The sequence below is a fragment of the Mustela lutreola genome, chromosome 12, assembly GCF_030435805.1.
Source record: "Mustela lutreola isolate mMusLut2 chromosome 12, mMusLut2.pri, whole genome shotgun sequence".
Classification (NCBI taxonomy): domain Eukaryota; kingdom Metazoa; phylum Chordata; class Mammalia; order Carnivora; family Mustelidae; genus Mustela; species Mustela lutreola.
Genome location: NC_081301.1, coordinates 36,679,980 through 36,695,457, shown reverse-complemented (window position 1 = coordinate 36,695,457; position 15,478 = coordinate 36,679,980). Strand labels below are relative to the sequence as shown.

At 44.6% G+C, this 15,478-nt stretch overlaps 1 protein-coding gene across 1 annotated transcript; it reads right to left on the bottom strand.

Moving 5' to 3' along the window:
- Nucleotides 1-389: 389 nt before the first annotated feature.
- SPATA31F1 (SPATA31 subfamily F member 1) lies at nucleotides 390-7,045 on the bottom strand. Its single transcript, XM_059142702.1, has 4 exons — nucleotides 6,792-7,045; nucleotides 6,115-6,154; nucleotides 5,510-5,570; nucleotides 390-4,344 (listed from the first exon to the last, which is right to left on the bottom strand). The coding sequence occupies exons 1-4, from the start codon at nucleotides 6,933-6,935 to the stop codon at nucleotides 573-575; spliced, it is 4,017 nt and encodes a 1,338-aa protein (XP_058998685.1). The 5' UTR covers nucleotides 6,936-7,045; the 3' UTR covers nucleotides 390-572.
- Between the last annotated feature and the right edge of the window lie 8,433 nt (nucleotides 7,046-15,478).

The following is a 15,478-nucleotide window of genomic DNA, read 5'->3' as shown; positions in this document are numbered from 1 at the left end:
CATACCTCCTCAAGGTTGGAGCACTATGGCACTCCTCTAAAAACCTCCCCCGCAGACTGTGGGCCTCTATGGAAATCATGAGTGATTCTGCCTGTGGGATTCGTGGCCAATCCTCCTCATCACTACTATCCTCAAGTCCACATTGCTCCTCTGGGGCTAAAGACACCAGTGGGAAGCCATTATAGAATTCAAGCCTGACCTTTATTTACCTTACCTTCCTTCTCTGCCTAAGCCCCTTTATCCATAGTCCAGGGTGGGCCGGGAGGAGTTGTGTGGAAAGCTGACCCAGCTTAAGAGTGGATTAAAGTTCCTTCTCTATATGGAAAGGACACTTCAGCCTCCCCTCATGCCTTCCCTTAACACACCACAGTGGAGAGAAGGAGGAGACAGACAGTGCTTTGCTTAGAGACATAGAGTGTATTTTGGGTGGCACTCTGCCCCACCTGCACCATAAATGAAAATGACAGTAGCAATCTTCTTCAAGGGACACAGATGAGAGCCTACAATGACTTTTGATTGTGTTGGGTCTTCTTGAGCAGACCAACGTTTCTCTCTGAGGTGGGAGGTAAGATCTAGGGTACATTCCCTGGTTGTGTAGCACAAGCCACTCGAGGACAGTGCCGAGGGCAGTGGCGGGGGTGGCCCAGGACTGAGGCAGAATGGAGCTGGTGAGAGCGGGAGCGGTGCCGGAGCTTACTGTCAGGGGAATGGGGACCATCCAAGAAGGCCAGGCCCTCCTGCTTCTCAGTGGGGGAAGATTGGGCCTTGGAGTTCCCTCTTGTCCTCTCTGTCTTGGTTTGCCCCATGGAACTTTTGGCTGGAGCCAGGCCCTTTTCTGCATTTTCTTTTCTGGTGTTGGCCCCTTTCCCAGCTGTAGAGGACATGGATTCCTCATGCACTTTGCTTTTTGCCTTGGAGTTAAAACAGTGAAGAAAGGATTTCATCTTACTTCTCAAGCCTGATTCTGGAAGGCTGGGCCTCTTGTGAGTGTGGACTGGCATCACCTGTCCCTGCAAAACCTGACCTTTCAAAGTTTGGCCCTGCAAAGGCTTACCCTGAACGAGTTGGCCCAGGAAAAGCTGGCCCTGTGATGCCTGGGGCACCACAGGCTGGGCATTCTTAGGAATCCTTGCTGGTTTGAGGAATACATTAAGCTTGGTTTGACTGCTGTGCGGGTCATTCTTCTCAGGTACCTTCACCCCAGGGATTCCTGGAGGTGGCTCTGGAAGCTTAATCTGAGGGTGATGTCGGGTACTGTGTTCACAGGGAGCATCAAGATGAAAGCTACGGCTCCGTCGCCAGGGGCTGTGAGGTGTCCTGTTCAGAAGCATCCCTTTTGGCGTCTGTGCTTCATCAGGGTGGCTTATGTCTCTTGTGGAGGAGTGTGCAAGCCCTGCATCCCCTTCTCCATGGTCCCCTGCCAATTTGGGTTTCCCTGGGTCCTCTCTCTTTTCTGCCAGCATGGGGACATGGGCTGAGTCCTTGCTGTGGCCAGGGCTTTGGGACTCAGGACTCCAGGGCTCCTCCAGGCTGGGGCTGTTCACACTGGCCTCCAACTGAACACAAAGCACCTGGGCCTCTATCATGTCCCCACTGGGTTGTGATATCTTAGAGGCCCAGTGGGCAGAACCATGAGATACTTCTCTTAAACTAGGTTGCTTCTGGTTCTGCTGCACTGCCTTTAACTCAAGGGCCAGCTGTTCTTTAAGGTGGAGCCATTCTGGATCTGGGACACGAGGAGTGTCTGGTGGGATGGGGAGATCCTGGAGCAATGTTTCTCCTAGGTTCTCTAGACTCTCTAGAGAATCCTGTGTGGATGTGTTGTCTGAGTTTGCTACAGTTTGTTCTCTGGACAGCCTAGCCTTTATGGGAATTCCAAGTTGTATCTCTAGGATCTTCTTTCTTAGATGGAAATTTAGTTTGGCTAAGATGGGTTTCTTGAGTGTATAGGGCCCAGAGGCCTCTGCCTGGCTTTCTAAATTCACCATCTTGATCATTTCTTCCACCCGCTCTTCAACCTGGAGCTCATCTTCAATGTCTGCACAAGTCTCATTGGCATCTTGAAAGCTTGGCCCAGGACTCAGAGACTGCTCTTCAGATGAGATCATCTGAGTAAGAGTTTCAGTTGGGAATTCACCAGGTCCAGGCACCATTCCTGTGATTACAGCTTGGGTAGAGATTGCCGGTGCCATGGCCCTAGAGAGAGCCACATAATAAAGAGCTGGCAGCCCTGACAAGAAGGCCAGGTACTTGTGCCGCAATGTTGTCTCCAGTTTCTCAATGGCTCCCTCGGACAGGGCTTGGGGCAGCTTAGGGTGTTCAGGGACAGCATCTGGTGAGGCCTGTTGCTGTTGGTCAAGGGCCATTGGTATCCAGGGCATAGCTTTCTGCTGTAGGGCAGGGTCAGTTGCTGCCTGTAGCTCCAAGGGCTTGTTTTCTGGGATGCAAGTGAAGGGAGCCTCTTGCAGGCCCCCAGGAATTATGCACTGCCAAGAGCTATATACACGAGCAGGGACCTTGCCCTGCTGAATCTGCCCACATTTGGAGTTGATGTGGCTCTGCAATATTGCCTTGGCCTGCTCAAACAAGTGTGGCATGGGGATTGACACTGGGTCTGTGATGGGTGAGAATGGGTCATCGTCCTCAGTGACTTCTATGGCTGTAGGTTGGGGATCATGCATGTTGGCTAGGGCTGTGCTGCTCCAGGACAGAGTTGACTGATCAGTGGGGGACAGAAGTAACTGGATGGATTCCTGGATCTTTTGGGGCAGGCCCCAGCGATGGTGAATTAACTGACGCTGGAGGTGGAATTCTAGCAGCCTCCGGGCATGCTCTGGGAAGAAGACTAATTCCCTAGTGAAGACTGTGATGGGCTTCACTGGCCAGGAAGTTTTCACTGCCTCAGGAGACTGGGCTTTGCCACATGGCCTATATTGCACGGGGTTCTGGGTGTGCTGAGGTCTCTGGAAAACAGCTGGTAAGCCCCACTGAAGCTGGAGCTGCCTCTGCAGCAGGTGCCACTCCAAGGCATCACACTCGGCCAGGGTCAGAAATGGGACACTTATTTGAGGTTGTTGGTAGTCAGATGGAATGACCCAATTTGGGGAGGATGGGGAGGAGGGTGTGGTTGACTGGGGTGGAGTTTTAGGTAACAGAGGGAGAATAGAGAGTTCCTTGAAAAGAAAAGGATCCTTTAAGGGATGCTTGGACATGCTCCCATTCATATAGAAACTTTGAGAGCCTAGGAAGGTGTTAACCAATGATTCACTGTGCAGGGAAGGGAGTCCACAGAATAGCTGGCTGTATTTCTGCTGCAGATGGCCCACTGAGTCATGATCCTGGTACCCAGGAAGTGCATAGAGACCACTTGAGTCTTCAAGGCCTGGAGAGTGCAAGGCCACAGCCATATTGTTTGGGATTTGCTGGTGGTGGTGTCTTTGCTCTGGATCCATAATGGACCATTCAGAAACCCAGAAGGCCTGGGTAGGCTGGCTGGCCATACATGAACCCCAGGTCTGGTAGGAATAGGTCCCCAATTTTTCAATAGGGAACTTAGAATTGTTCTTCTGGATGAAAGAAACTGGTTGGTTGTTTACAGGTTGGTAACACAATGGCGGATTTGGCATAAGCTGCCTCAGGGACTCCTCCACACGTCTGGGTAGCCCCCACCTCTGGAAATGCATCCATTTTTTCACATGTACCTCAAGAAGTCTCAGTACTTCAGGACTGAGGAATGGCAGGTGGGCAGGGAGGACAGTAACCACATGCAAGGCCATAGGGTGTGTCAGGGTAGTGATTTCTCCGTTCAGGGTCTGCAGAGAGACCTGGGAATTCAAGGGCTGTAGCCTTTGATTTCCACAGTCAAGGGTGGGGCTACTCTGCACCATCTCCTGCCGGTTCACTAGAACTCTGGGCTCCTCAAGTCTTGAACAACATAAAGTCTCTGGGTCCGTGGGCACCTCCTGTATTTGAAATCCCTGCCCCAGCTGGAGATGTTCAGTCCAGCAATCATGGATCTTGACTGTACCAGCTGACGGGACAATCGACTGTGTTAAGGATTTCTGATCCACTAATTGCAACACTGGGGGGGTTGTAGATCGAAGTGCAAGTGCTTTGGAGTGTAAGGAGTGTTGCTGCAGACTCTGGTCAAAAGACACAGTAGGCATAGACACAATCTCTAGGCAAGAGGAATCCTGCAATGGTCCCGATGAAGGGGGAGAGATCAGGGTGTTCTCACCCACCAACAGCTGCTGAATTTCCAGAGCCATGGCATTGCAGATTTCGCAGCAGGTATCTGCACACAGGACCCGCCTCACACTTCCCTCCTGAGGAAGCCAGCCCTGGCTGGGAGGGAAGAGGACAACAGTTATGGATGGAGTGACACCGGCCTCTTTGTTTGTTTGTTTGGCTTGTTTGCTTTTTTAAATAGTCTCCTTACATAGCATGGAGCCCAGAGCAGGGCTCAAACTCAGAACCCTGAGATTAAGACCCAAGCTGACATCAAGAGTGGAACGCTTAACCGACTGAGCCACCCAGGCACCCCAACACGTGCCTCTTTGAGCGTGGCCTGGAGATTTGGTCCACCCACACCTAGTCCTGGGAGCCTTTGGGCCTATACCCCCAGGGTATTTATCCACCCCTCTTTTCCTCCTAGGAAAATGCTATAGTTAAGTTATGTTGGCTGGGCTGGGCTGAGGGTCTGGAGCTTGTTGGGCAAGGTCTCAGACAATCCATGGAAATGCAGGGCCACGAGAGACTAGGAGGTGGGGTACATTCTCTGTTGATCTATGTTGAGAAGCTGAACCAGGAAAAAGGAACAAGGCAGAAGTGGGCAGCCAATGGTTAGCTGATGGGGCATCACCAGGAACATTACCAGGGAGAACGGAGAGTCAGACTCATCTGGGATTAAGAAGGCCATAGTCTGGCATTCATATTCCTAAACTGTGGAAAATGAGGTCTTTGTGGGAACTCCACATTCTGGGGATTATGGAGTGTCCTATATCCTATACATAGCATCTCTTGAGAGCCAGTCCCATTCCTGGAGCTTTTAAGAGGATGACAGGCTCGTTTCTGAGGGCTGTCCCAGGAGTTGGCCTCCCTGAAGACAAAACAATATCAGTAGGTTCCCAGGGGTCTGCCCTTGAATAGCTGTAACTGTAAAGGGAATATGGCATGGTCATTTATTTGTGCAGGCATTTGCCTATTCTCTTGACTGGATAACTTGTCTGTGGCTGAGTGCAAACTCATGTAGCATCTTCAGTGAATCACATAGTAGTGAAATCCTGAATTTCAGGACCACTGTGAACCTAGCCAGAGCAGAACTGGGAGACTCCTCCTACCTGAGACACCTGATCCCCTCTGCCCTGGCAACCCTCTCAACCAGTCTTCACCATACACTGTGTCTGACTCCCTCCCAGACATTATCCCTCTTCTCCTCCCTGCCCCAGGCCAAGCAGAGAAATCATCACAGGCCAGGCTGAGAGTTTGGAGACCACAAAGAAGGGATCACCTTTTCATGACAGAGAGCAGCTCCCATGGTTTCTCAGCTTCTTCCTGGCAAAATCTCCTAGCTGAAAAAACACAACAGTGTTACAAGAAATGAGAGGATGCAGGGATATCCTGTAGGAAGCTGGAGGCCTTGAGTAAGAGGAGGTTGAAAACCCCAAGAGTCAATGCTCTAAGGCATGTCTGTGTACAACTTAATCCATTGCAACATGCTGTCCTGGACCCAATTTCACTTGATCATCACAACCACACTGTGAGTGAGGCAGGATCATGAGACTCCCATTTCCTGGATCATGGACTGAGACATGAGGTGACTTCCACAGGGTGGTAAAACTATAAAAAAAAAAAAAAAAAAAAAAAAAAAAAGGCTTCTGTCCTACTTCCTCATTCTTCATTCCCAGGGGCAGGTGTAAGGTAGAGAATTTTGGGACATTCCTAGGCTCTGATTTCCCACCCAAGAAAGTCTTCTGGGAGAATTTGTCAGCTGGGGCAATAGGAGCCTTCAATGGTTAGAGTACCTGTCTACTTGTTTCAGGGGTCATAGAAGGACAGGAGTTAGGGGAATATTGTCCATAGTGAGGGGAGTCAGAACAGAGATGGAGATCTTACCTCTTGTTGCTGCATCTCTTATCTTGACTCTTCGGTGACGCTTAAAGACAAAATGTTAAAGTATGAAGCTGGGACACCATTTTTTTTTCATGTTTAAAACATGACAAAGCTAATACACATTTCCTAATCCCTTTCTATGTGTCTATATTTTATTTACTTCCCTAACTTTTCTTTCCATACCCATTTCTTTTTACCTTAAAGTTTCCCTTATCTGCTTGTTTTTTATTTATTTTAAGGCTTTCCCATACTCAATACCTCTCATTTATTTTCCAGGAGAAGTTATGCATGAAGTTTATGATGAAGCAAGAGAAAAAGTAGAACAGATTAAAGGGTGTGTAGGTGTAATAGCCAAAGATTTTCTGTTAACAAATGTCTATAGAAACCACCAGCCAGAAAAATTGGACTTATTGGGAGGTAGTCAGAGATCCAGGATGTAGATTCCATTTCATCTAGATCCCAACCCAAACCAGATTGAAAGGTTCTTTATTTTTCAACTAGTATACACTGTAGCGTGGCCTGGAAAAGAATGATTTCTAGTCTCTGAGAAGTAACATATAAGAGTTACTGAATGCATGATATAAAAATTAGGGGGAGTGATAAAAGGAGAGACTCTGAGATCTTAAAAGCTTCTTATCTAAAGTATAATTAGTTTAATCATGGTCATAATATTTCTCTACCTGGCAGCAGATCCTTTTAGGTTCCAACCTCAATCCACAGTAACTCCTTGTTACTTGCCAGATAATTAGAAGAATAATGAAGATGAAGCCATAGGTATATAAGGGATACTTGAAATCCCACAGAACCACATTATGGCTCAACATGGTCTAAACCTCATTAGCATGAGGAGACCAACCACTCCTATATCTAGACATTCAGTGTCCTGGTGCCTAATGACTTCCAGTGCTATACCTTGTCATCTCCGCCTCATAGATGATGGAACCAGGTCACCAGACTGCATCACAAAGCCCTACTGTTTCACAAGGCAGGTGTAGTGTCAAAGACTTTTATGTGTCTTAGGGAAGCTTATATGGTGACTTAATCTGTAGATAGTGTTCAGTTGTCTGTAAGGGCTACAGAGCCTGGGACTAAAGGTGTCTACTCATAGGCAGTGTCTTTGCCTCCACTTGATCTTTACTCAGCCCACTCTATATCGGCCTGATGTCTTGGCTCTCTCCTTTATAACTATCTGGTGACCTGTCCCCAGAAAACAATGTTTAGGGACACAGGGAACCTTTTTAGGAAGAGTGGCTTAGACAGAGGAATCTCCATTAACTCCCCTACCTGTACTAGAAATATATCTGTGAAGCACTCTGAGCTTAGGGAGGGCAGATTCTGGTTATGGCTTGAGAATGGAGAGCTTTGATATTACAGGCTTTGGGTGATGGGGAATCAGAAGTGTATCAAGGGGACCGTGGCTTAATAGGAGGAAAAGGGCAAGGTGACATCTTTAAAAGACATTGTGGGAAGCAGGGAGGAATACCTCCTGGTCTGTGTGGCCTCAAGCTTACAGATAGGTGGAAAGAGATATAAACACTGCCTTCCACGGAGATACAGTAATGAGATTCACTTACTGAGCTCTTAAAAGTTAGTTTTCTAGAGCTGTTTTTACCATGTTCTAGAATTCTGTCTGCTCATGGATATGACTACCTCCAGAGAGGGTTTAGTGGCCACTTCTGACTTAAGGTCATAAACTAGTTGGTAATCATGGTTAAATCTACTTCTCTACTCTGTATCTATGCTATTTGCCTGCAGGAGGGTTTTTAGTTTTGTTTGTTATTTTTTTAAAACTTGGATTTTTGATGGGGCGCTTGGGTGGCTCAGTGGGTTAAGTCGCTGCCTTTGGCTCAGGTCATGATCTCAGAGTCCTGGGATCGAGTCCCGCATCGGGCTCTCTGCTCAGCAGGGGGCCTGCTTCCCTTCCTTTCTTTCTGCCTGCCTCTCTGCCTACTTGTGATCTCTCTCTGTCAAATAAATAAATAAAATCTTAAAAAAAAAAAACTTGGATTTTTGATAACTTTAAGCAAGCTAGTTGTTTTCTAATTGATTCCTGGGGCCCAAGTCTATTCTCTGCCCATTTATTTATGCATTTATGTTACCTGATTGGTATCTGTAGTTATTGTCATATTTCTCCAACCTTGAACTTTTGAATTTCCTTGAGAATCTTACCCTGGTGGACAGCAGTCTCACAGCCAAAAAAATCCTTTTGCTCAAAATCTGTGAAGAGGCTATTTTGGTCCCTTCTCTAGCATCCAGTCCTTCACCCACCTGGCATGGTGAGCCCTCTTCTGCTCATCCCTAATTGGGGCAGTGTCAAGGGTACAAAGACATTTGAGTTGTTTTGCCTTCCAGCTCTCAAGACACTTAAATATCTGGTTACCAAGATAAGACTAATCCAGGATCTATAAAGAACTCCTCAAACTCAACACACACAAAACAGACAATCATATCAAAAAATGGGCAGAAGATATGGACAGACACTTCTCCAATGAAGACATACAAATGGCTATCAGACACATGAAAAAATGTTCATCATCACTAGCCATCAGGGAGATTCAAATTAAAACTACATTGAGATACCACCTTACACCAGTTAGAATGGCCAAAATTAGCAAGACAGGAAACAACACGTGTTGGAGAGGATGTAGAGAAAGGGGAACCCTCTTACACTATTGGTGGGAATGCAAGTTAGTGCAGCCACTTTGGAGAACAGTGTGGGGATTCCTCAAGAAATTAAAAATAGAGCTTCCCTATGACCCTGCAATTGCACTACTGCAGGTATTTACAGATGTAGTGAAAAGATACAGAAGTAGTGAAAAGAAGGGCCATCTGTACCCCAATGTTTGTAGCAGCAATGACCATGGTCGCCAAACTGTGGAAAGAACCAAGATGCCCTTCAACAGACAAATGGATAAGGAAAATGTGGTCCATATACACTATGGAGTATTATGCCTCCATCAGAAAGGATGAATACCCAACTTTTGTAGCAACATGGACAGGACTGGAAGAGATTATGCTGAGTGAAATAAGTCAAGCAGAGAGAGTCAATTATCATATGGTTTCACTTATTTGTGGAGCCTAACAAATAACATGGAGGACATGGGGAGAAGGAGAGGAGAAGGAGTTGAGGGAAATTGGAAGGGGAGGTGAACCATGAGAGACTATGGACTCAGCAAAACAACCTGAGGGTCTTGAAGGGGTTGGGAGGGGGAGGTTGAGGGAACAAGGTGGTGGGTATTAGTGAGGGCACAGATTGCATGGAGCACTGGGTGTGGTGCAAAAACAATGAATACTGTTACACCAAAAAGAAATTTAAAAATTTTTTTTAAAAAGACTAATTCACACAAAGCATGAGGTAATAATCTAGAACAAATAGAATTACATACTCACTTGCAAAGTCCAGGTTATGAATATTCCATTTCAGAGGAGAGAAACCATAGTGAGGATCAGGGTGGTCAAGATGGAATTGAGTCTAAAAGTGCAGGCTGTGGGGGATGGAGCATATTCCATGTAGAAGAGAAACTTATGAATAAATGCAGAACACAGAACAATGGGCCATGGAGTGAATTTGGCAGTAAGAAATGCAGTCTATCTCTAGCAGAGATGGAGATGGGTAGATTGGAGAGGACTTGTGACAAAATATTGGAGTAGCAGGGATGAGGTCCCTTGATGGAGGGCCAGTGCATTTAATGGATTTTTAAAATTTTTATTTTATTTTCTCAGTGTTCCAAGATTCTTTGTTTATGCACCATATCCAGTGCTCCATGCAATACATGCCCATAATACTTCTTCAACATTGGCCACAGCAACTTCTTTCAAGACATGTCTCCAAAAGCAAAGGAAACAAAAGCTAAAATGAACTTTTGGGACTTCATCAAGATCAAAAGCATCTGCACAGCAAAGGAAATAGTCAACAAAAGAAAGAGGCAACCCATGGAATGGGAGAAGATATTCACAAATGTTACTACAGACTAAGGGCTGATATCCAAGATCTATAAAGAACTCCTCAAACTCAACATTCAATAAACAGATAAACATGTCAAAAAATGGGCAGAAGACATGAACACACACTTCTCCAAAGAAGACATACAAATGGCTAACAGACGCATGAAAAACTGTTCATCATCATTAGCCATCAGGGAGATTCAAATCAAAATCACATTGAGATACCAACTTTCACCAGTTAGAATGGCCAAAAATAACAAGACTGTAAACAACAAGTATTGGGGAGGTTGTGAAGAAAGGGGAACCCTCTTACACTGTTGGTGGGAATGCAAGTTGGTGTAGCCACTTTGGAAAACAGTGTGGAGATTCCTAAAAAATTGAAAATAGAGCTACCCTATGACGTAGCAATTGCACTACTGGGTATTCACCCCAAAGATACAAATGTAGTGAAAAGAAGGGCCATATGTACCCCAGTGTTCATAGCAGCAATGACCACAGTCACCAAACTGTGGAAAGAGCCAAGATGCCCTTCAACAGATGAATGGATAAAGATGTGGTCCATATATACAATGGAATATTACTTCGGCGTCAGAAAGGATGAATACCCAGCTTTTATATCAACATTGGAGTTTTATATCAATATTGGACTGGAGGAGATTATGCTGAGTGAAATAAGTCAAGCAGAGAAAGTCAATTATTACTGGTTTCATTTACTTGTGGAACATAAGGAGTAACATGGAGGACATTAGGAGAAGGAAAGAAAAGTGAATTGGGGGAAATCAGAGGGGAGATGAACTGTGAGAGACTATGGACACTGAGAAACAAACTGAGGGTTTTGGAGGGGATGGGGATGGGGAAATGGGTGAGCCTGGTGCTGGGTATTAAGGAGGGCACATATTGCATAGAGCACTGGGTGTGGTGCATAAATAATAAATCTTGGAACACTGAAAAAAATTCCTTAGGGACTTAGCTATCTCTAACTTCCTCCAAACTTGAAAGTGTATAATGGGCCACTCCTCATGACCCCAGGGCAGCTCTTTCTGCCACAGGTCCTGTCCCTGTGCCTTAATAAAACCAGTTTTTGCACCAAAATAATAAATAAATAAATATAAATTCTTGTGAGAATACACAGAACCCACAATAGCCAAAACAATTTTGCAAAAGAGTAAAGTTTGAGGATTACTTGATAAATTACTTGAAGACTTATAAAGTGACAGAAATTAGGATGATGTGTTATTAGTATAAATATAGACAAATTGATCAATGGAAAAGAATAGAGAATAGGGTGCCTGGGTGGCTCAGGGGGTTAAGCCTCTGCCTTCTGCTCAGGTCATGGTCTCAGGGTCCTGGGATCAAGGCCCACATCAGGGTCTCTGCTCTGTGGGGAGCCTGCTTCTCCCTCTCTCTGCCTGCCTCTCTGCCTACTTGTGATCTCTGTCTGTCAAATAAATAAATAAAATCTTTAAAAGAAAGAATAGAGAATAGAATAGACCCACTCATGTATGGACAGCAAATTTTCAACAAAGGAGAAGGTCTTTTCAACAAATGGTGCTGGAATAACTGGTTATCAATATCCAAGAAAATGAATTTCAGCTCCTACTTCATAATGTATACAAAACCTTATTCAAAATGGATTACAGATCAAAGGTAGAGCCTAAAACTATAAAATTTATAGAAAACATAGAAGAAAACCTATGAACATGAGTTAGGCAAAGATTTCTCAGATGTAATTCCAAAAGTATGATTCATACAAGACAAAGTGGGTAAACTGTATTTCATCAAAATTTTAAAACTTCTGCCTCTGAAAGACAATGTTAAGAGAATACAAGTCATATAGTGGGAGAAAATGTTTGGATGTCATCTATCTGGAAAAGGACTCATACCCAGAATATATAAAGAACTCCCAAGATTCAACAATATGAAAGAAAACAACACATTTTTTTCTCCAAACAACACAATTTTAAAAGCAGGAAAGGATTTAAACACACACTTCACCAGAGAATTGGTGAGGCACAGGAATATAGCATCCCAAGGCCTTTGCCAGACTGTAGTACATACATTGAAAGCCCTGGAACTTTAACAGAGTTACCCCACTTCCTGTCTGTATTACTATTGCTGCATAACAAATTACTACAAAATTTAGGCACACCAACACATATTTATTATCTCATGGTGTCTATGGGTCAGGAATCCAGACATAGCTTAGCTGGATCTTCTACCTCATGGTGTCTCATAAGGTCAAAATCAAGGCATCAGCCAGCAGTCTGCAGTCTCATCCAAAGTTTCAACTGGGAATCTTTTTCCAAGCTCACTCCATAGTTGTTGGCAGAATTCAGTTCATCAGGCTCTTTTGGACTGAGAGCTTTAGTTCCTTACTAGTTGTTTGCCATAGGCCATCCTCAGTGGGGTGGGCCTTTCCAGTATGACAGCTTAATTCATAAAAGTGTGCACATTAAGAAGGCAATAGAAAGAGTTTGGCTAGCAAGATATAAGTAATATTTTGTCACCTAGTCATGAAGGATGATACCCCTCAATGTTGCCAACCCTTCTGTTGGCCAGAAGCATGGTATTCAGGAGGGGTTTATATAATGCCATGAATATCAGGAAGCAGGGCTGAACAGGAGCCATTTAAGAGACTGCCTACCCCACTAGCCACAGGAAATCCAGTTCTCTAGGTTAGTTTATTTTTAATTTCTGAAATCCAAGGACATATTTCCTTATTACTTTAACCGTATTATTTCTGATCAATTCTTTGAGCTAATGATAATTCTATGTGAAAGCATGTTTCCTTGCCAATATATTTCTTCCCAGCACCCAGTCTGGTTTCATACTACCTGAGCCACAATGCAGGGGTGTTGGGGGGGCAGTCTGTGTGCCTGCCTTTCTGTGTGCTTTTACTTCTTCCTGGATTGACTGTTCTTTATCCATTGCAGAAACTCTTACTTATCTTTCAAGATTAAGTTTAAGCAGCATCTTCTCAAGAAGTCTTCCACGTATGCACCCTGCTGCTGCCCCTCGGAACAATTTGTTACTTAAACTGTAACCCCTGGAGGATTTTACTAGTTACCAAGCACATTTAGATATGGCCTTAAGAAATACATATACTGGCAACAGGTCTTTGGGGAGAAGGACGATGTACAACGGTGAAGCTGGGCAGCTGGGGGTACCTGGCTAGCTCAGGGAGGAAGGCCGCCCCTTCACAGAAGCCGGGCAGACGGAACGCCCGGCCCACCCAGGGTGGAACAAAAACCGCCTGCTTCCCTTTTCCATTATTGCTCCTTTCTCTTCCCAGAGCGTCTGTTGTTAGTTAGATGAGTCCTTTGAATGTGCTTGTTTAACTATAAACGCTCTCCTCCTCCTTGCTTGTTTGCAAGATGGGATTAACATTTGACCTTCATCAGTCCTTCTGTTGGCTATTGTTTCTATCCAATAAAAGTGAGACTGTGGAGTTGCTTGTGGCAGCAGTCCTTTTCCACTGTTGTCCCCGGCTCCCAATCTCTTAAAGCTGGCTTGTTTGTGCCTAATTCTTCTGCCGTCGCCGGCTGGAAGCAGCAGCACCCTACATACACATACTCATACTGCATTCTACAGGCTGAGCGAAGTTCCATTTGTTCATTTTACCACATTTATTATGAGGCTGATGTGTGCTTGATACATACAAGGTTGCACTCTGCAAATGTTTGTAGTATCAGCAAATAAGTATATGGTGACAAACGGTATAATGAGTGCATTAGATAGGACTAAATCTATTAACATGGGTTCAGAGCAGAGAACAGGGAGTGCCTCTGCATCTTGCTAGAGAGTTCTGCCTGCTAAATGCAGTCATACCAGTCACTGATAGGGGATATTCCTTAACTATTGTTCTGCTTCTGTGGGAAGCCAGCACTGTAGCTTTTCATGAAGATGCACGCAAGGGCCCCAGAGGCTAAAGATCATGTCATAATTTTGTCTCCATATATATTAGAGCTTTATGGGCTTTCAGTAAATATTAAGCACCAGTAGGATCTCACAGATGCCTCATTCTCTTGAGCTGAGTCCAGAAAGATTCAGTTTCTGTCCTTAGAAACCCCAAAATAACTCAGTTAATTTAGGGTGGCCATATTTTCTGGGTTGGCTGAAGCTAGTGTTGCTGTACTGGATAAACGAGGGTGAATGGAAGGACACTGAATCTACAGAGATAGAAACTAAAAATAGCATGCCAAGTCTCTCTGGCTAAGAATAGGCTCCAAAAGCACTGTGGGGAAGTGCTCCATTCCTAAAGCAACAGCCAGTGACTGGAGAACAGGCAAATCACTTAGGACTTGGATTTCCTCAAAGAGCAGGAGTCTCATGGAAGGGTAAAAAGACTTTTCTTTCCCCATATAAATTCACACTTTTAAAATTATGTTCAGTTTGCCAGCATTTAAAATGTACATTGTAAGTTTTTGTTACAGTGTCCAACAATTCATTAGTTGCATAAAGAGACTTTTTGTTGTTGTTTTGGTTATGTTTAGAGCTTCATCAGTGTTAATAACAGCCAGATGTGCAGTTACGTGTGAGTTCTGGGTGTTGTTATGTGCATTCTACATTTTTTTTTTTTTAAAGACCCGAGTTCTGTTGGTTTTCCACTTTCTATGTTAGGTATATGGCTTTCCCTGAGGCTCTCACAATACAATCATTCAGGCACATGCTTCCAGAAGCCAATTATCAATCACTCTGAAAATTTTCACTGTTATGTGTAGATGCTGCTTGTGGTCAATTTCTCCAGCTCAAACCCAGGACAGAAGAGATGCATTTTGAAGATCCCTACACATGCCTTTAGGCCAGGCCAGCTGCCCCGCTATGGGCCAGATCACAGTGCCCCAGGACACAGAATAATTGCAGCAAACTTTTGACTTTGGTCTCTCTTTTATCATTGCAGTTCTAGAAACTGGCTAAATACCACATTTTTGTAGCTCTCCTCTGTAGTCAGAGAAACCACTTATAGCTACTATATAATTGCCTATTCTCATCCCTGCTAGCCCTGAATTGTTATTCAGGCTCTACCTCTGGGGAAGCAAAGTAGATGTGATGAGCCTTGTAACTGTGTATTTTCTAGAATTGAATTTTGAAGATTTGTCTGTTCAGTCTCTGTGGTCCATTTTGAGGGGAAAAAAGGTACTGATACCATAACCTCACACATTTTCTATTGCCCATTCATTGATACAGCATTCATTCAACAAAGATATAAAAATACATGCTCTCTGGAAGGCAGCAAGAATCATCTAGGTTTGTTTACCTCTCTTCTGATCTTAATGAAAAGTTAGGGCTTTCTTTTCCACCTTTTGAGCTCTCTTTGGCTGTTTCCAACGGTCTCCCCTTTCAGAGGTTTCTTTTAGTTTGTTTTTGCCTAACGAAGCCCTCTCACTTTTCAGGAGATCACTATTATTTACTTTCTCAGTTA

Excerpts from the sequence above, each read along its gene's own strand:
- SPATA31F1 (XM_059142702.1), bottom strand. The coding sequence starts at position 6,935 with ATGTTGAGCCATAATGTGGTTCTGTGGGATTTCAAGTATCCCTTATAT. Across the intron at positions 6,155-6,791 it reads CTAAAAGGATCTGCTGCCAG|CGTCACCGAAGAGTCAAGAT; the intron begins GTAGAGAAATAT and ends TTTGTCTTTAAG. Across the intron at positions 4,345-5,509 it reads CTGCTCTCTGTCATGAAAAG|CCAGGGCTGGCTTCCTCAGG; the intron begins GTGATCCCTTCT and ends CTTCCCTCCCAG.